Source organism: Schistocerca piceifrons, chromosome 4 (genome assembly GCF_021461385.2).
Source record: "Schistocerca piceifrons isolate TAMUIC-IGC-003096 chromosome 4, iqSchPice1.1, whole genome shotgun sequence".
Classification (NCBI taxonomy): domain Eukaryota; kingdom Metazoa; phylum Arthropoda; class Insecta; order Orthoptera; family Acrididae; genus Schistocerca; species Schistocerca piceifrons.
In genome coordinates this window covers 357725326-357746154 of record NC_060141.1, presented here as the reverse complement: position 1 = coordinate 357746154, position 20829 = coordinate 357725326, and the positions used below count along the sequence as shown (strand labels likewise).

The 20829-nt window shown below is 43.5% G+C and overlaps 1 protein-coding gene across 1 annotated transcript in view; it reads right to left on the bottom strand.

Annotated features, from left to right (window-relative positions):
* LOC124795834 (facilitated trehalose transporter Tret1-like) overlaps positions 1 to 19258 on the bottom strand; it is an 89566-nt gene extending 70308 nt beyond the window's left edge. Inside the window, exons 1-2 of the mRNA XM_047259917.1 lie at positions 19213 to 19258; positions 7990 to 8306 (exon numbers count right to left, since the gene is read on the bottom strand). Coding sequence (XP_047115873.1) covers positions 7990 to 8306; positions 19213 to 19258 — 363 coding nt within the window. The remainder of the gene's footprint in view (positions 1 to 7989; positions 8307 to 19212) is intronic.
* Positions 19259 to 20829: the final 1571 nt, after the last annotated feature.

Here is a 20829-nt window from a genome sequence, read left to right as displayed (position 1 = left end):
GAAATGTCTCAGTATGTTCAGTTTCTGAGCTTTTTGAACATCAAATGACGTAGAAGTTTTCCAGTACTATCATTCATAATTTTTCTATGGGGACGTTCCAACGTGAACGATAACCTTTCTTCAGTAGTAAGATGGCCACAGAATCTTTGACCTTAACTGAATGCTGAAGAGTTCCGAGTAATGTTAGTATCCCATCGTAAATCAATAAGTTGTGAGTTCCACAAACAATTGCCGTCTTCTCGACTGTATTAGAATACTGTGCAAAGAGCAGTGAAAAACTTGGATATAAGTTTCGATGAGCGCCTCAACTGGGTAGAAAATACTATCGCCACATGCGGGTGCCCACGCATAAAATAAAAGCATTCGCAAACTCTTTCTCTAGTGCTGCAGTCCATCTTTGGGGCCAGCTACTCTGTACCCCGAGCACACTTGAACTCTCTGTCTCTTTTACTAAGACGAAACGTTTCCCCCAAAAATTAACGCGTGTAGTCAGTTTTCCCTCTGTCAAACAGTAAACTAAAAGCTCCCATAGTCTCACAATTACGTTGCTTGCGATTTTTATGTCGCTGTCAGCCACGTCACTTTCTTTTCTCCTATAGTCGTAATGTGTTTTATAAAGTTCCTCAGTCTCCCTCTCTTTTTTATCCGGCCTTTCACTCATGCTGGCAACGGCCTTGCTGCAGTGGATACACCTGTTCTCGTCAGATCATCGAAGTCAAGCGCTGTCGCGTGTGGCCGGTCATTGGATGGGTGACCATCCGGGCCGCCATGAGCTGTTGCCGTTTTTCGGGGTGCACTCAGCCTCGTGATTCCAACTGAGGAGCTACTCGACCGAATAGTAGCGGCTCTGGTCACAGAAAACTATCGTAACCAGCGGGAGAGTGGTGTGCTAACCATACGCCCCTCCTATTCGCAACCTTATCTGAGGATGACACGGCGGTCGGATGGTCCCGATGGGCCACTTGTGGCCTGAAGAAGAAGTGCTTTTTTTCTCTCATGCTAACTGCTGCTAGCCGTCATAGTTTAAACTAAATCTCTGCAAATTTTCTCTATTGTTGTGCTCGCAAACCATGTAAACTCTCCTCATTTTGTGTCTCTCTCTGTTCTGTAGCAATTAAAAAATGTTTTATAATGTTGTATACTAAATGCAGTTGGTGCTTATCTAATGAACCTGATGTAAAATATGCAGAATTTCTGGTCTGGTGCAAGAGACGGCTGGTAAACCTAATATTGCCAGGCTGCATAAACAAATAAGAACTCTGACGACGAGCTGTTGAAGGTTCATAGCTAGCTGATGAACATGTATATAATGTAAGATACATAACAGCAATTTTTTCCTGTTTGATCTTCTCACCATAATAATACTCCCTCTCAACAAAGCAAAATCCACTAGGAACGATTACACAACACTGCCATGTTCACTAATTTATTTTATGTGTCAGGAACCCGAATTTGGAACAACCTTCTTCAAAATATTAGAGAAATTAAAATTCTTTCAAATTTCAAAACAGAGCTAATGGACCACCTAATATCACAATAGCTATTTCTTCTTGCACCCACTCTCGTTAAACATCCATCCCTCACCACTTTGCTCCCTACTTGTCTACAGAGTTCCCTACTGAAACTCTCACCTGTCATGTCAGGCATTGTTACTTCCACTTCAGTCCTTTCCTCTTTCATTATCCCTTCCATTGTTCTAATACCAAAGAAGGCCTCAAACGTGCTAAACTAACCAACGTCATTCTTAATACCTTCATTATTTTATTACTTTATTATTGTTACATTTATGATTACTATGGCAATTTATTTCTGTTTACCAATAATGTATATTATTAGTATTGAGTTCGTTATTTAATAACTAATTAATATAATTCTTAATTCATCTATTATGTTGTCATTGTTATTAACTTGATTATAAGGCAATATTTCTGGTATATGTTGTTGTTGGTCGATTTAAGAAAGGACCTTAAGCCTTTAATCAGGTCAGAACAGCAAGCAATAAATAAATAAATACATAATACTGCAATACGCTCTAAAAAACTTCGCCCATCTACATCTTCACAGGATTGTCTTCCACACCCTGCAGCAAATCGTCATGTTTGCATGTTTGTAACAGAACCTGGTAGAGCTGCCCTCATTTTTCTTGTGAGCCACCCCTGTGTCCGCTGTGTATAGACTCTAGCAGGTTTACAACTACTATTAGGATACAGTTCGAACAGCGTGACGTGTTCACTCGAGATGTTTCCCATAACTCCAGTGATTGAGCTGCTGCGTGTATCATCCAGGCCGCAGTTGTACCATATACATCACTTTCCAGTGCCCGTGCATTGTGTTGGGCCTTCTATCGCTTCAAGAATATCCATTCACAAACAATATTACAGTTCTCTTTCACAGGTACTAATGGCTCTTGTATGCGTGAAATGCCACTGGTTTGACGAACGTCCTTTATATAAGATGTCTGGCCTTTCTCGATGGACTAAGTGAAGTAATCAGTTGACTGAATCTATAGCAAGCTCTGGGCTGTCTTCGATTGTGTCTTTCACTTTCGCATGGAATAAGACGTCTGTGAAAATGGTAACTAGATTCTTAAATCATCTGCAGTAATTTTGCGTCTAACCATCACCAGTTAGGTTGTACCAGTTGCACAACCTTAATGCATGCAAATGACATGATGTTTCATTCAAACATAAGAGGACCTATCTTGCCCAGTCACAATGTTCTCGCTCATTCATACCAGGTCTTGCATTACACATTATTAGTACTTTCCGTCTAGAATTAACCTTAATTTGGTTTACAGTGGAGTATTAAATAATATATGTAAAGGACAAATTAACAAAACCGTAGTCTGCTATGTATTATTTGAAATATCCATTTTTTTGTACGACATGTAAAATCTAACATCCACTAGAAAGCAACTAGAAAGAATTAAATCTCTGTTAATCCGTCATGAACAGGGAACATCAGCTGGTTAAGTAATTGACAATATTAATGAAATTGTCACATATCTGTGGGTTCAAACCGTTCCACAAGTGCTTCACTCGAAGACTTGATAGCAACTCAAAGTCTTCGAGTGAAGAACTTGTGAAACGGACTGAATTCACGAAACCCAGGGATATATGGCACTGTATGGCATTATTGTTTATTTTTTGAGATGCGTATGGGCCCTGAAGATGGCATTGTGGTTGCCGATACTGGTTGTCGTCAAAATAAAATAACTTCTTAGTTGCACGGCTGTTGGAGAGTTTCATTAATCATGAGAGAAGGAATTAAGTTAAAAATCTTCGCAGTTTGTACAGTGCAAACATGAATGCCACTCCAGTTGTATTATCTACAGTTTATGTTAGAGTGTATTGGTAAAATAATACAAACATGTGCCAAATTCGTTTAATTATTTTCTCCTCGTCATTGCGTTACATTTTTGTTTTTTTCGAAAACAAATAAATTTTACAGTCACCTCTCTCAACGTGCATCTCAGCTTACTGTAAACAATACGGGTATTCCCTTTGTGGCATCTTCCTCCGTTGTCAGCTTACGTTAAACATTTACTCTCTCACTGTAATAACAGAGTCTTTAGAGTCCATGTGCTAACAGTGACACACTTTCACGAAACATTAGTGACTGTGCTGACAACCGGACACAAAACTGTAGTAATCTACATCTACATCTACGTGATTACTCTGCTATTCATAATGAAGTTCCTAGCAGAGGGTTCAATGAACCACCTTCAAGCTGTCTCTTTACCGTTCCATTCTCGAACGGCGTGGGAAAAAAGAGCACTTAAATTTTCCTGTGCGTGCCCAGATTTCTCTTCTTTTATCGTGATGATCATTTCTCCCTATGTAGGTAGGTGCCAACAGAATTTTTTCGCAATTGGAGGAGAAAACTGGTGATTGAAATCTCATGAGAAGATCCCGTCGCAACGAAACACGGCTTTACATTAATGATTGCCACTCCCCGTATCATGTCTGTGGCACTATCTTCCCTATTTCGCGATAATACAAAACAAGCTGCCCTTCGTCGAACTTTTTCGATGTCATCCGTCAGCCCACCTGATTCGGATCCGAAACCGCACAGCAATACTCCAGAATAGGGTGGACAAGCGTGATGTAAGCAGTCTCTTTAGTAGACCTGTTGCACTTTCTAAGTGTTCTGCCAGTGAATCGCAGTCTTTGGTTTGCTCTACCCACAACATTATCTATGTGATCGTTCCAACTGTAATCCCCAAGTATTTAGTTGAATTTACAGCCTTCAGATTTGTGTGACTTAACGCGTAATCAAAATTTAGCGAATTTCCTTTAATACTCATGTGAATAACTTCACACTTTTCTTTATTCAGCGTCAATTGCCACTTTTCGCACCATACAGATATCTTATCTAAATCATTTTGCAATTCCTTTTGGTCATCTGAGGACTTTACAAGTGGGTAAATGACAGCATCATCTACAAACAATCTAAGACGGCTACTCAGATTGTCTCCTATGTTGTTAACGCATATAGGGGACAACAGAGGGCCTATATCACTTCCTTGGGGAACACCGGATATTACTTCTATTTTACTCGATGGCTTTCCGCCTATTACTACGAACTGTGACCTTTCTGACAGGAAATCACGAATCCAGTCGCACAACTGAGGCGTTACTCCATAGGCACGCAGTCTGGTTAGAAGCGCTTGTGATGAACGATGTCGAGAGACTTCTGGAAATCTACAAATAAGTGCATTTACGCCGTATTTCACCGTCCGCGGAAAATTAAAGCTTTCTTCCAGAGCAGCGACATTGCTAGTGTTCCTACGATAAGTAGGCATAAGGTTTTAGCTATAATCTATAAAAAATAAATTCATGTAATGTACCTTTTTTCACACAGAAAACCTGGTTTACAGTAGCATGTCACACCACTAGAGCAACCAAGACAAAATGGCGCAGCACATTGGTGAAGCTGAGAATCGTGCTGTGTTCCTTTTTCTGAATTTGAAGGGGAAGGTTTAAGTAGTTCTAAGTGCTAGGGGACTGATGGCCTTAGATGTTAAGTCCCATAGTGCTTGGAGCCATTTTTTTAATGGCATCGTCGACTGTGACAGTCGCTTCCCGTATTCTCTCCCGGAGCTCTGCTACATCACCGGGCTACAGGAGGTACGTGCACCAGTGCCGGTATACATGAAAATAGTTTTATGGGCTTCTCTTCAAAATGACATTTATGATATGTGTACAATGTTAGGCTCTTGTGCAATAAATAATTGAATGTGTTCACGGACTTTATGTATACGCTGTACAAATATCCTTGAAGCTGCCAGTTAACCCGAAATGTTAGTTCCTTTCTTTTTCATCCATAGCTCGGCCAAGCACTTATTCGCGTTTTTTGTGCTATGACACGAGCATTTTTCATTCTGCTTCCCACCTTTCACTGTATCATAACTTTGACATAAGACAGCCATAGCTCGGTAACCAACGTAGATTTCTATTGACTCGGGGGACGACTGATCCGATATAGGTTATTTATTGTCTTTCGAACCATGTCGCTTATATCGTGGCAACGGATAAGAGGATCACAAAACAACAGGAAGATCGATAACTACACGTATTTACCTTCATTCTTAAAAAATTTGAACCGCTACACACAAGTATGAAATTTAGAAGTGGCGCACTAAAGAAACTCACAGAAAGATATGTTTTCTGTGTGCAAAATCCGAATGAAACAGTTTCCTTTTTCATAATAAGGATGCATTTTATATTTATTTGAACCAATTTAATACATTTTGGGGGCCACAGCACGCACTCAATTCTATAAGAATTATTTTGACGTGATAGATTTATCTCACCTTTAAACCATCGTATCTCGGCAATGAGTAAAGGTAATTGGATACAAAAATTTTGTTACAAGTTTCTTTTGTCTCAGTGCAAAGTTTGAACCGATTCTTACAAGTTAGACGTGCAGAAGTGGTGTGCTTTGAAAAGCTCATAGAAAAACGTGTTTTTCCGTGTATTTGCACGTAAAATCCGAACGGTCTACGTACAAATGATGCCCTTAGTTGAGCATTAATTTCAGAACAATTAAGATCTTCTGCAAAAGGAATTAATCGATTCTCATAATCTGCCTTGGTGCTGGCTCCTGTTCCTCTTCAGACCTTGCTTACTATATTGTAACACCCCCACAATAAGGGAGATGTTCGAATGGGTGTACAAACAGTCATTGGTCGAATCTAAACAGCAAACTTTCTTCCCCATGTTCCTAGCTCAAAGAGGAATCAAGCACAAAGTTGGGTTGGGTTGTTTTGGGGAAGAGACCAAACAGCGAGGTCAGCGGTCTCATCGGATTAGGGAAGAACGGGGAAGGAAGTCGGCCATGCTCTTTCAAAGGAACCATCCCGGCATTTGCCTGGAGCGATTTAGGGAAATCACGGAAAACCTAAATCAGGATGGTCGGACGCGTCAAAACACTAAGTCCTCCCCCACTAAACAGTGAACTTGCGCACGACATTCTCAAACATATTTGTTAACTGTTGTGTACATAGTTTCACGTAGTCAGCGCGTACACAACTTTCCCACTAGAGCGCGTCCCGCTAAGCACAACAGCGCAGGCGCAGCCCTCGTCCGTCTCCGCACTACAAGATGGTGCTGTCTTAGAGACGGACCATATTCTGCATCCGCTGATCCGCGTATTAATATGTAACGCAGCCAATGAGTTTGTTGCTAACATAGAACCTTTTCTCCTCGCGGATCACACTCGCGCAGTGACACCTGAATGCGCGAGGTATTATAACGAGTGTACTGTCCTCCGATTTGTCAGTCTGCATTAGTCTGCAGTCAAGTTTCAGTCTGTGCCTAATAAGATTACCATATTCCTGCACATAGCCATGAAGATAAATGTATAGACACTTTGTCAAGTATCAGAGATATGTGAGAATAAGATTAACATACCAAGACCAAAGGAACTTCTGATTGTCAATTGTAAACAGCATCCAGAACTAAGTTAAGTAATGTTTGTTCTGGTTATTATTTTAATAAATGTGTGTGAAAATTAATCAAGTTCTGCTTAAAGCTGGTCACCATCAATCTGCTACTCTAAGCGTGGAAGTGGCATTTCTAACGTCTGACCTAACGGCAGAAGATAAACACGCCACGATAAGACCACGAGATACGAGGGCTGTCCAGAAAGTAAGTTACGATCGATCGCAAAATGGAAACGACTATGAAAATCCGATAAAGCTTTGCAAAGATGTGTTGGGCAGTGTCTCTAGTATGACTCTAGGTAGAATTATGTCACTCTTTTCATTCCTGAGCTCTTAGTGACCGCGTAAAGATGTTATAGAAAATAGTGTCTCCCGCCAAGTACGAGGCCCTGGTGAGAATTTTCCCCTGAAGCTATGCAACCAACATTACATACCTGTCGTGCGATTTCTTCTTCAAGACAATTCTCAGCCTCATTCTGCAGAGGGAATGAAGATGTTCCTGCATCGTTTCAATTGGAAATGTTTGGTTACCCACAATACAGCCCGTAATTGTCTCCCACTGAGTTTCATCTCTGCTCAAACGAACCGCTGGCTATGAAGACAACATTTTGGCACAGACAACGAGCTTTAGGCCAGCGTAGAGAATTGGCGGAAAGCACTCGCGGCTGCCTTCTATGATGAGGGTATTGGAAAGTTGGTACAAAGCTACGACGAATGTCTGAGTCAGAATGGCGACTACGTAGAGAAGTAGCTGAAAGGCGTAGCTAACTGTTACAAATCAAACATTTCTGATTTTCACTGTGATTTTCATTTCGCGATCAATCGTAACTTACTTTCTGGACAGCCCTCGTATATTGCTTACACTCGCCTACTTCGTTAGAGCGAAAAGTCAAATATGGTGTGTGTACCGAAGGTCTTACAGTATTCGCACCACATTAACGATGTTGGATTCCGACGAGGGGTTTATGTCCACCATTATGACGACGTCACTAATGAAATCAAACGGATGACATAGGTAGGATGAGTGTGTGTATTGTACTCACGGGGATGATGAAGCCGACCGCAATGCCGGAGAGGATGTTGCTGGCGAGCAGCTCCCAGAAGGAGGAGGCAAAGCGCTGCCAGACGGCGGAGACGAGGAATGGCAGGGCGCAGGCGAGCAGCATCCTGCGGCGGCCCACCACGTCCACCAGCACGCCGGCCAGCAGCGACGGTGGCGCCGCCACCAGCCCGCCGGTCGACGCCAGCCACGAGCCCTCGTCCGCCGTGATGACGATGTGCGACGTGTTCTGCTGCAGCCGCGGCACCAGCGGCGAGCTCCAGCCGATGGACACGCCGGCCACCAGGTACACCAGCGACGCTGCACACACACACACACACACACACACACACACACACATGACCGTATTTCACAGAAACCACTTCCTATGCTCATAAATTTATCCGTCTCGAGATGGTCGACTGTTAACGATTACAGTACCCTAAGAATAAGTAGTGATGAAGGGAACTTATTGTGGTGTCACCGCCAGACACCACACTTGCTAGGTGGTAGCCTTTAAATCGGCCACGGTCCGTTAGTATACGTCGGACCTGCGTGTCGCCACTATCAGTGATTGCAGACTGAGCGCCGCCACACGGCAGGTCTAGTCTAGAAAGACTCACTAGCACTCGCCTAATTGTACAGCCGACTTTGCTACGATGGTTCACTGCCTACAAACGCTCTCATTTGCAGAGACGACAGTTTAGCATAGCCTTCACCTACGTCATTTGCTACGACCTAACAAGGCGCCATATTCAATTACTATGTATCCTGAACAGATAATATTATGAATCATGAACCGTCAACAGCGACGTTCATCATTAATGGATTAAAGTTAAGTATCAAACTAATTCCGTTCCCTTTCTGAATATTAATTCCTTGTAATGTTCCAGACCTCACGCCAGCCTACGTGAGCTGAAACGCGTGCATTTCGGCCCCCATTCATAACATGGAGTCGGCTCTTCTGCCAACCCAACATTGGCGACGAGTAAACATGGTGCTCTTTACTATACTGCCCTGATCTAATTCTGTAATGGCTTCACCTCAGATATACTGTCCGAATGTTGTCGCTTACAGATTCAGCAGATGCAGCCATTACTTGTCCAGGGTCAATGTGCAATGCAAAACGATGCGGCAGCCGCCACTCCACAACTAACGCAGCCACAACAAGCAGTTGCACCGACCTTCCGACCTTTTGATGCTGCACTGGAAAGTTGGACGGAGTAGTCACGCCAATTTGGATTCCATCTCGCCGCCTACAGAATTCAAGGTAACGAGTGGCAACCTTTTCTTTTGTTGTCCGTCGATGTGCAGACCTACCGTGTGATAGTCAAATTATTTCACGGACGCGACGTAGCAACTCTGTCCTACGAAGAAATTTTGTCTGCAATAGATGCATATTTCAAACAATCAGTCAATGTAGTTGCAAAACGGTATACCTTCTTTCGTACAAAACGTACGGCAGGTCAGACTAATCGGGAGTGGGTTGCAACATTTCAAGGCCTTACAAGGGATTGTGCTTTTGAGTTTCAATGTGGACTCCCTTATTCAGATACTATGGTACGAGATGCTATTGCACAGAACGTTTCTGATGTTCGTATAGGGGAACAGATTTTGAAACTAGTCAATCCTTCCCTTCAACAAGTGATGGACATATTGGATCGGCAGGACACACTTGATTTTGCTCAGGAATAATTTGAAACCTCGCCAGCCGTGTGTCAGGTTAACCGGCCCGCCGGACGAGCTGCACGGAGCAGTAAACAGCCCTTGCGCCCGGCCACGCCGCTACCGCCAGGCTCTCAGCCACGTGTGCCGCGCCGGCATGGAAATGCAGTGCTCAAATCATGCCCGCGGTCAGTTACTAAACATTCACATGAGAATTGCCCGTCACGCCAATCCATTAGCTTTTACTGTAGTAATAAGGGACATGTTCAGAGTGTTTGCCAGAAAAAGCTCAGATTGGGAACTCCTAACCATTCCAGGCCCTTTGCTTCGCGCCAGAATTGGAATCGAACCAAGGATACTCAGGCTCGTGAAACTTCGCCCATAGAAATTCATGTCGTTCATTCCACTCCGCCCAGTGCCACAGTGACTGTGTTCGTCCCACAAATAGTGTGGTCGACATCGCCAGAACTCCTGTCAAGTCACAAGTGATGTTGTACCAGTGTCAGTTCATGTTGCATGAGACAGTCACTCTTGTCGTCAGCAGGACAATAAACTTTTTGTAGACTTGCCGCAAATGTTAACTATCTATTCAGGTCAAGAGCTCCCTGTGTTAGGACAGTGCAGCCTTCTTGCAACATACAAAGGACAAACAAAACTTGTGTCATTTTATGTCCTTCGTTCTTCTTCTGCTGTGAACTTGTTTGGTTTCGATTTATTTCAGTTGTTTAACTTGCCTATCGTAAATCAGGTCCTATCAGTGAACCAGACTGTACCTTCAGTCAGTTTTTCTCGTCTATGTGCAGAATTTGCAGACATTTTTGCACTGGGCCTCGGTTGCGCTAAGAACTATAAAGCACATTTGGAACTGAAAGTAAACGCGCAACCGAAATTTTTCAGAGCGCACAATGTTCTCCATGCATTGCGTGATGAGGTCGCAAAAACATGACACGATTTGGAATCACAAGGTGCAATTGAACGTGTGCAGGCTTCTCTTTGGGCATCACCCGTAGTAATTTTGCCAAAACCTTTGGGAAAATTGAGACATTGTGTGGACTTCAAGGCAACAGTGAATCCACAACTAGTGCTTGCAACTTTTCCTTTACCCCGCCCGGAAGATCTTTTTGACAAACTGTGCCCGGGCAAATATTTTTCGAAGTTGGACCTAGCAGTTGCGTACTTGCAAATACCAGTGGACAAAGAATCCCAACGCGTTTGGTGGTTAACACGCATCTTGGTTTGTATCGATTCAAACGACTGCCATTCGGGTGTGCATCCGCCCCTGCATTCTTTCAGCAATATCTACAAACTGTTTGTGCGTCGATCCCTACTGCAGCAAACTATCTGGACGATACTGTGATCTCCAGAAAGACGGAAGAAGAACGTTTAGCCAATCTCAGAACATTATTTCAGGTCTTGCGACAAAATGGTCTTCGCTCACGGAAGGACAAATGTGTGTTTTTTGCTCGTGACTTGCCATACCTGGTACATGTACTCAATGCCCAAGGCATACATCCCAGTCCCACGCACCTCCGTGCCATACAAGCCTTGCCTTCACCGCAGAATTTGAAGCAGTTACAGAGTGTGCTGGGAAAAATCAATTATTATCACAGATATGTGCCGCATGCCTCTTCCATTTCAGCTCCCCTTCATCGCTTACGCCGTAAAGGTGTTCCGTTCGTCTGGACGACGGAATGCGAACGCGCCCTTCGCCGGTTGAAATCGGCGTTGCTTTCCAATACTTGCCTTACGCCATTCGATCCCCAGAAGCCTCTTTTGTTGATGGTGGATGCATTGGATTTCGGGATCGGTGCTGTGCTTGCACACAAAGATGGATCGCACGATCGCCCTATTTCCTTTGCATCCAAATTGCTCTCGTCTGCGCAAAGACACTATTCACAGATCGAGAAAGAAGCATTGGCTCTCGTATTTGGTGTTCAAAGTTTCATGACTTCTTGTATGGTCGTCACTTTACCATAATCACAGACCACAAACCTTTGACATCGCTTTTTCATCCGAACAAGCCTGTACCTCCACGTACAGCGCAGAAATTCATTCACTGGTCTATTTTCCTCTCGCAGTACCTCTACGATATCTTGTATCGGTCCACTGCTAAGCACGGAAACGCCGATGCGTTGCCCCGTTTGCCTGTTGCTGAGGATAGGGCATTCGATTCCTCCGAACTTGCTTGCACGTTCATTGATTCGGAAACCGATGACGTGGTCGAATCGTTTCCGATTGATTCTCGTCGTGTAGCTACAGCCACAACTGCCGACCCTGTCCTTGCTACCGTTCTGCGTTTTGTTGCTACGCAATGGCGATTGTCAAAGTCACGGATCGGGGACCCGTTGGTTCGCCGATTTTTTGCTCACTAGGAGAGATTTTTTGTTTGACGTGGTGTTTTGCTGTTGCGTTCTGATAATTATCAGTCCAGGGTTGTGGTACCACGTTCGTTACAGTCCTCTGTCTTAAAGCTTCTCCACCAAGGACATTGGGGTATAGTGAGAACGAAACAACTTGCTCGTCAGCACTGTACTTGGTTCGGAATCGATGCCACGATTACGAATATGTGCTCTTCTTGCATGGTGTGTGCCGAACAACAATCAGCACCACCGCGGAAATTCTTTGCATGGGCAAAAGCCACTTTCCCTTGGCAACGCTTACACATCGCTTTGGTGGTCCATTCTGGAATGCTGGATGGTTGGTTGTTATAGATTCATACAGTAATTTTCCTTTTGTTGTCCTAATGTCTTCCATGACATCATCTGCCACGATCCAAGCGTTATCTGCTATCTTTTGCATTGAAGGTCTTCCACAGACTATTGTTTCCGACTATGGCCCACAATTCATGTCCTCAGAATTTCAGTCATTCTGCAAGGCCAATGGTATTCAACATCTGACGTCCGCGCCGTTTTCGCCACAGTCAACCGGTGCGGCTGAACGATTGGTCAGGACTATCAAGTCACAGAAGTTGAAGTTGAAAGAGTCGCATTCTCGGGAGGACGCGTTATTGCTCTTTTTGTCCTCGTATCGCTCTCAGCCCCGAGATTGTCGCTCGCCAGCTGAGTTGCTCCACGGTCACCATCATCGATCCTTGATGTCTTTGCTACATCCGCCGCATCAGGTTCCTGTGCAGCGGCAGACACCTGCTTTTGCCCCAGGCGATATTGTCTACTACCGCCACAATCGAGGTTCACGGCGTTGGCTCGAAGGGTGCATTCTTCGCTGCCTCGGACGCGCTATGTATCTGGTTTTGGGGGCCTCTGGTGAGGTGCGCCGGCATCTCAATCAGCTGCGCCTCTGTCGTCGCCCGGGATCTGCCGCTGCCCGTCTGCTTTCAGCGACGGTGCCGTCCGATCAGCGACCTGAGGACCCATCTACTGGCTCGCCTCAGCCCCAGGTGTTACCGACGCTGCCTTCCATTTTGCCCCATGGTGACGCGCCGCCGCCGCCTGTTCTTCCGCAGTGCACGCGTCGCTGCAGCCGTCGGGTGCGTCCATGGGTCACGCGCCGCCGATAGCTTCCCGTGACCAGTTGTCCTCCGACATGGAACTCTTGCCCGCTCCGGACCATTTGTCATCTTCGCCCGTCGGATGCTCCGGCCCGATGGAGGTCGACCCTTCGGCCCCTCCTGTCTCTCTACGGGCGCATACACCTCATGTTGGAGTGCAATCTGGAGTAGGTTTTCAGGCGTTCCCTAGCTCCCCGCGGTCCGAATGGCAGGGTGCAGGTGGCACAGCCTCGCCTGTTGTTATGCTTCCCAACTCGTAGCATACGTCAACATGCGGTCCTCCACACGGCGGGCGGAGGCCTTATACCACAACCGTCCGCCGATTTGCGGGGGAGGAATGTGGTGTCAGCGCCAGACACTATACTTGCTATGTGGTAGCCTTTAAATCGGCCGCGGTCCGTTAGTATACGTCGGACCCGCGTGTCGCCACTAACAGTGATTGCAGACCGAGCACCGTCACACAGCAGGTCTAGTCTAGAAAGACACACTAGCACTCGCCCAGTTGTAGAGCCGATTTTGCTAGCGATGGTTCACTGTCTACAAACGCTCTCATTTGCAGAGACGGCAGTTTAGCATAGCCTTCAGCTACGTCATTTGCTACGACCTAGCAAGGCGCCATATTCAGTAATTAGAATGAATTCTGAACAGACAATATTGTGAATCATGTACCGTTAAGAGCGACGTTCATCATTAATGGATTAAAGTTAAGTATCAAACTAATTCCGTCCGCTTTCTGAATTCTAATTCCTTGTCATGTTTCAGACCTCACGCCAGCATGCGTCTGCTAAAACGCGTGCATTTCGGCCTCCCTTCGTAACACGGTGTTGGCACTTCTGCCAACCCAACACTTATAGCCTATGTCAATGAATCACTCTTCTTTCACGATAAAGAAAACGTGAACTGTAGGGAAGCCGACAGAGTGTATAAAGACAAATGCTCATGTAGAAAACAGACACAGAACGTGCTCGAAAGAAGTTTTCAACAGTTAAGCTAAAATGAAAATTTGAAAAGGACTGGTCAAATGTTTTGTGAAATGGTACGTCTAAAAATTAGAACAATATAGCTTAGAAAAACATCTGACGCACCATTGAATGATGCTTCAGATCATACGTGGCAAATGGGACTACATGGCCCTCGTAATCGAGGAAATGAATATCCTCTAATATCCTTTAAAATTTTTAGATTATAAGTTACACACTGAGCTTTAAATTGTCAATCGGCGCCTCTTTCGCTGCACGTGATTCCGAGCACAATTGAAAGGTGCGTCAAATGTTTCTCCAACCTATTTCAGTCCTTACTTTAATAGAAATCATTTTACGAGAAATTTGACCGCCCTTCTCATTTATTCAAAAATGTCTCTAAGCACTATGGGACTTAACATCTGAGGTCATCAGATCTTCAAATGTGTGTGAAATCTTATGGGACTTAACTGCTAAGGTCATCAGTCCCTAAGCTTACACACTACTTAACCTAAATTATCCTAAAGACAAACACACACACCCATGTCCGAGGGAGGACTAGAACCTCCGCTGGGACCAGCCGCACAGTCGATGACTGCAGCGCCCTAGACCACTCGGCTAATACCGCGCGGCTGAGGTCATCAGTCCCCTAGACTTAGAACTACTTAAACATAACTAACCTGAGGACATCACACATATCCATGCCCGAGGCAGGATTCGAACCAGCGACCGTAGCAGCAGCGCGGTTACGGACTGAAGTACCTACAACCAGTTGGCCACACCTGTCGGCATCTCAGGGTTTTTATTCACCATTAAAAATCAGTCAAGTGTAACTTTTTATGTGCAAAACACCTAGGCCGTGAAGAGATGAATTTTGACACTTCATTTATGTAACAATTAGCAGGTAATCTTAAAATATTTCAGTTTTTCCTCAAATCACTAGTGAAGCTTTTTTGAATTTAACTAAACTCCACCCCAACAGTTCATGAGCTCCCAAAGGTATTGACTGGCCGCCGTGTCATCCTTAGTTCATAGGCATCGTCACTAGATGCGGATATGGAGGGGCATGTTGTCAGCGCAGTAAGTCAGTTCCCGTGACCGGAGCCGCTATTTCTCAATCAAGTAGCTGCTCAGTTTGCTTCACAAAGGCTGAGTCCACCGCGATTGCCAACAGCGGTCGCCAGAGCAGATGGTAAAAGATCAAAGTGCTAGCCCAGCCCGACAGCGCTTGACTTCAGTTAAACATTTTAAATAAAACTGCACCGCATATTGGGTAATTTGAAACGCTATTTGACATTTCCCACTCTTCGTCTAGCTAGAAAAATTCGGGCAAAAGTTCATTCTGTAGCTTCTAGTAAGTCTTGTTTGTACTGTTCTAAAATACTTGACCAAAAAACACAAGATCTACCAGAGCACAGCGACTGACGTCAACAAAGTATACAGACGATCATCCGGCGGACAAGAAGTCTTTAATGAGCGCTCGAGTTGCTTCACGAGAAATGGATGTGCATATTGATAAGATATAAGAAAAATTCAGAGATACCAGTCAGAGAAAATTCACGCTTTAAATCTTGATGATTTCGAGTCCAGTATGATTAGTGATGTAACACTGTATGAAAAATCCATATTTTTCTTAGTATACAATTTCATTCATGAAACCTCTTTCAGCAGAATTGATCACGTACATGAATTATGTATATCACTGTGATACTGTGAAAGGATGGCACCTCTCCGCCATCCCCAAAAATTTCTAGCATTCTCATGGAAAAGCTGTATATATGTATAGAATTTCCGTATACAGCATTACCACGAGAATAGTAGAAACTTTCTGAGATGGCGGAGAAGAGCGAGCATATCCCATTTATAAGGAAAAATTGTGAAACTTCCTGCATGTGTAATGTCACCGTGACGCAGAAAACTAAGAGCCAGTCACGCTTTTAAGTTCTAAGTTACAAACTGTGCGCGTCGCTTAATAGATGATGCAGATTATTAAAGGCCCTAGACACAGTCCCTAATGTGCAAGTTTGGACGGATAAATTATTTTAATATGAATGATAGGTGTTGGGTAAAAACATAGCTATTTACAGAGATCATGAACAGGATGTGAAATGCTTTACACATTTTGTATGCAAACCATAAGTAAAGGATACGTTTAATTTTTAGTGTCAGATGTTGTTAGTCCCGAAGAGGAAACAGTGACTGTTGACCATATAGTAACTGAAAAACTCATTCATTCACCACAGCAATGCGGAAACTGAAAAAGGTTGATCTTACTGATTCCCGAAGGACGGAGGAATATAATGCCCTAACGCACTGGGGCTGTTAATTATGTTCTACATAATCATTCACCGACAACCTTGAAGAATGCCACCACCGTGTGAATGGCGGCTGTAGACGCCAAGGGGTGCACCATCGCTACAACAACACTGGACCACACTCGTCTGCTAAGATGAATGCTTTTGTCCATTTCCAACATTTGTGGCTGATATGCTCAAGAGGCAAACAGCTCCACATCACTGGCCAAATCTAAACATACTCTCAATAGCGTGTCCGGCCATGGACTCCTATGCACCGTCTTTCACGTCCAGTAATAAATTTTTTTAAATATTTTTACACAATCTTATGACTGGGTATTTCTTCGCACCAAACAGTACATGCCAGCAATAGCAGAAAATGCATACGTGGCTACCCAACTGCGGTGTTCCTTCAATCGCACAAAATCCCACCAACACAGTGCGTCGATATAAAATGCCAATCACACTGCACAATGTCCTTCTACGTCTTGGAATCTCTGCCATTTCAGTTCCATCTCTGTGAGATCACTGACAAAATTAGTAATGACGCAGTTTCGTGTACAGCAAGTAGCCTCGCATCAGAGGTTCGCTGAAATGAGAAAACTGCTCATATTGCTAGCCCATTGTTTTTGGCAAACTGTGTTTCTTCCAAAACTGTAAGGTGTTTGTATTAAAATACTCTCTGCAAAACACAATAAAGCGTTATCGAGCTCCTTGAGTTGCCTCCTGCCCTCAGTTTGTCCACTGGGCAGGCTGTAGTTGTAAAAGGCAAATGGTGGGGGTTTGGTGTCAGTGAAATGCACACTACATGCCGTGTGGCTACAAGCTCTCCTTGAAGTAACAGATATGTAACAGGTCGTAGTGTCACTGTGGTGCCACCTGCTGCTCAGATTACTGCTGCAGATGCAGTATGATGCGCCACTGCCATATGCCAGACTCTATGGTCTCCTCTCTTGGTAATGCCAGACCTCGTTGAAACTCAGTGAGTAGCTTTTCTTGATTAACACCTACTCACCATGTCCTTTCCTGAAGATAAGTAATTCTCATGACCGTTACATGAAACCTGATTTGTACCCGTATAGTGGCACTAGTCTTATGTGGAATTAGGAAGAGTTCCCACGCAATGCCAGATTTGTCAGCTAATACGTTTGTGTCGTTCGGGCCACTTACATGCTGTGCGCATAGACTGTATTCTGTCACTATGACAAATTGAGCGTGCAAATCTTTCTCTTCCTTGCTAAAACTGTGTTTTGCTGTGTAGTCCGCGCTGCTTCTTAGTAATCTTGTTATGATAAAACATCAAAATAAAAAATGTTAAAGTTAAAAGCCAACCTATTGTTTAACCATATATAACCAAAAATCCGAATGAAATGTATTTTAATCAAGATTTTGATTGGACGCCATCCTCTTGATGGCGATGACAAGGTAAATACTCGTATAGCATTTTCTCTTGGAATATTAAAAAAAAAAAGCAAAGTAATATTAGTGACGTTCACTAGAAATTCATGCGTGACGTATTAGTACCTCATCCGAGAGGGTTGTCACACTGTTTAATAGCCAGTCCTTCCTCATTGCAGTGTAAGAGAACTACTTAACTAATCAGAGTAAATAAGTAGTAATGCCACTTAAGTCCGTTCTAGCAGTACTGCAACTTATCGGCGGGAATGCATGGAAAACAAAATTTGCTCCTGAATTTCATCCCATATTACATCATTGAAAACGTTAGCGTGAAGGTGAATAACGATGGATGAAGTACTGTATTAGAGTTTCTCATTCTGAGGACGATAAAGTTATTCGAGACATAGAAGTGAGGGATGACTGATTTCCAGGGTCATTCAAGCAACCCATTCGCCTTTCACATCATTTCAGTTAGAGGAAACCTACTTTTGCATAATCAAGTGGAGATATGTCAGAATACAACGTCAATATCTTACTGATTGGACCACATCACTCGGTGTAACCGATGTGGCAAAAAAAAAAAAAAAAAAAAAAAAAAAAAAAAAAAAAAAAAAAAAAAAAAAAAAAAAAAAAAAGCTCTTCTTGCCGCGCGCGGAGTGGCCGTGCGGTTTGAAGCGCCATGTCATGGATTGCGCGGCCCTTCCCGCCAACGTTCGTGTCCTCCCTCGGGCATGGGTGTGTGTGTTGTTCTTAGCATAAGTCTGAATAAGTTAAAGAAGTGTGTAAGTCACGGGACCTATGACCTCAGCAGTTTGGTCCCTTAGGAATTCACACACATTTCACCATTTTTTGAAAAATCTTCTTGCCAAATCACAATTGCGGGCCAGGCCAGGATTGCAACCCAAAATCTAGCCTATCAAGGGTTACCCTATTACCTACGGATCTATCCAGGCACGCTGAATCATTGTTTTGACACCATTAGCTATGAATTCGTACCCCGGTCTGGCAGAGAGTTTTAATCAATTATGAGGTTCCGAAAAAGTGCATCCTCTATTGCAGAGTGAGAAATTCATCCCAAAAATTGATGAAGAGTAGAAAACGGCAACTAATAGGCAGCCTTGTAAACCAGTATTACGCACTGTCTGGAAGCAGTCGTGTTACAATCCTGTTCTGGTATTTACCAGAATGGAAATCGAAATAGAGTCGCAACAACTGAGGCTGAAGACACTGGCGAGGAGAATAAAAGTAGACTAATATGCTTAATAGCGTATTCATCCACGGATCGAACCACATGAGCAAGCACACAAATTAAGTGGAAAAGTGACTGTATTATATAGAATTGTGATAGAAATGGTCATCAGTTCGAACGCCCTGCATATGATTACATGTGAGAGCTTCCTTACCTGCTAGGGCAGCTGGTAACTGCAGGGGAACGCGACACCGCAGCATTCTGAGAGTCGCACAGTATAATGGCTTACCTTTCACAACCTTTTAAGTGTAGCCGTATCGCTACTTCACTTAAAGTCGACGATAAGGCAAGATACAGGTTGGTTTCCTTACATGATGCATCGCGTTATCACTCATTGTTCTTCATTTTGAATGGAAGGAGGAGAGCCAGAAGAGTAAGACGACTAGGACACATCTGGCTCAGCATGAGAACTTTAGTGATAAGAAAGAAACACAGTAGCTCTGATACAGTGTGATAGCGCTCGAATGGAGGCTGCAATCGTGCCTATATAATCGGAATATGTGATGACCTCAACCTACAGGAAAAATAATTATCAAAATCTGAACTGTGAAGTCATATATACTCTTTGTTATACTTCTCAATTGGTCACGAGCCCACGTTTTTATGAACTGAAAACTCTAATATTCACGAGAAACTGCTCTGAAATTAACCTGAACCGACAAAATTATATATATATTCTCTGAAACTTCAAAGACATCTAAGACAATATATGAAAGGAATTAGAAAAAGTGACAAAATTTCGTTAATCACACATAATACTGTAAATAATTGCATGAACACTGGGGGGAGGGGGGGGGGTTCACCATACAGCTACCCACTTTTGAGTATAACCAGTGACTCTTAATACTAGAACTCGTAGCAATACAATATCAAAAACTTTTATTATTGGGTAAACAGTCCCTACGTCATTTGACAGCTGACATTTATAATTCACGCTCACGTCAGGAAATGCACCAATACGAGAATAGCAGCTTTAACGTTATTGGTCAGAACGCAAGCCATTATGGCGGTCACCGCAATTTTCGCGCGAAGCCATATTTCGCGACAAAATACTCTTATTAATCGCTGTCATATATCTAGTCTCATAACAATACACAGAACTACATAAAATAACAATAATTTCGACATGCAAGGAGAATTAGTTCTAATGAGAGGAAGAAGTTTATATTTACTGGTGTTTCAACAATGACTACCAGGCAACTTTTAATTCACTGATTGCAATTTTATTTTCGCTAGCAAAAAGCAAACATAAACTAAACAAAGAATTTATTTGAATAGAGTCTGTAATTCTTATACTTTTAATAGAGAAAGAAAGTTTCTATGTCAGGTGATAGCGTTCGGCGAAATCTCTTAACTTTTTGTTGCATACAAAACGTTGCGTTGGGCAGCACGATGTTGGCGGGCTACGATGATGAGAGCAGGATACAGGCAGTTCCGCTGGTTAATCTTCTCCGGCGAAACGCAAATAAAGTTCCGGCACAGCTGCATCATTAACCCCGTGGTGATTAACAAACCACAAGACGCCATATACGACCGTTGTTGACATGTCCTCTCTTTCAAAGTACATTACGTAGACATCGCTCGTTTTTACACTTTATGTACTGTCCGTGACGCTATCGTCCATAATTACACAGTTCGTCGCAGTCATATAGCCTTATCCACAAATACACAGTTCATAGAATTGTTCTTGTGTGTGAAGCACACAGTAAACAAAGTCCACTCTGTTCTCGCATTTCAGACTTCGACAACGTCACTGAAAGTCATTTATATT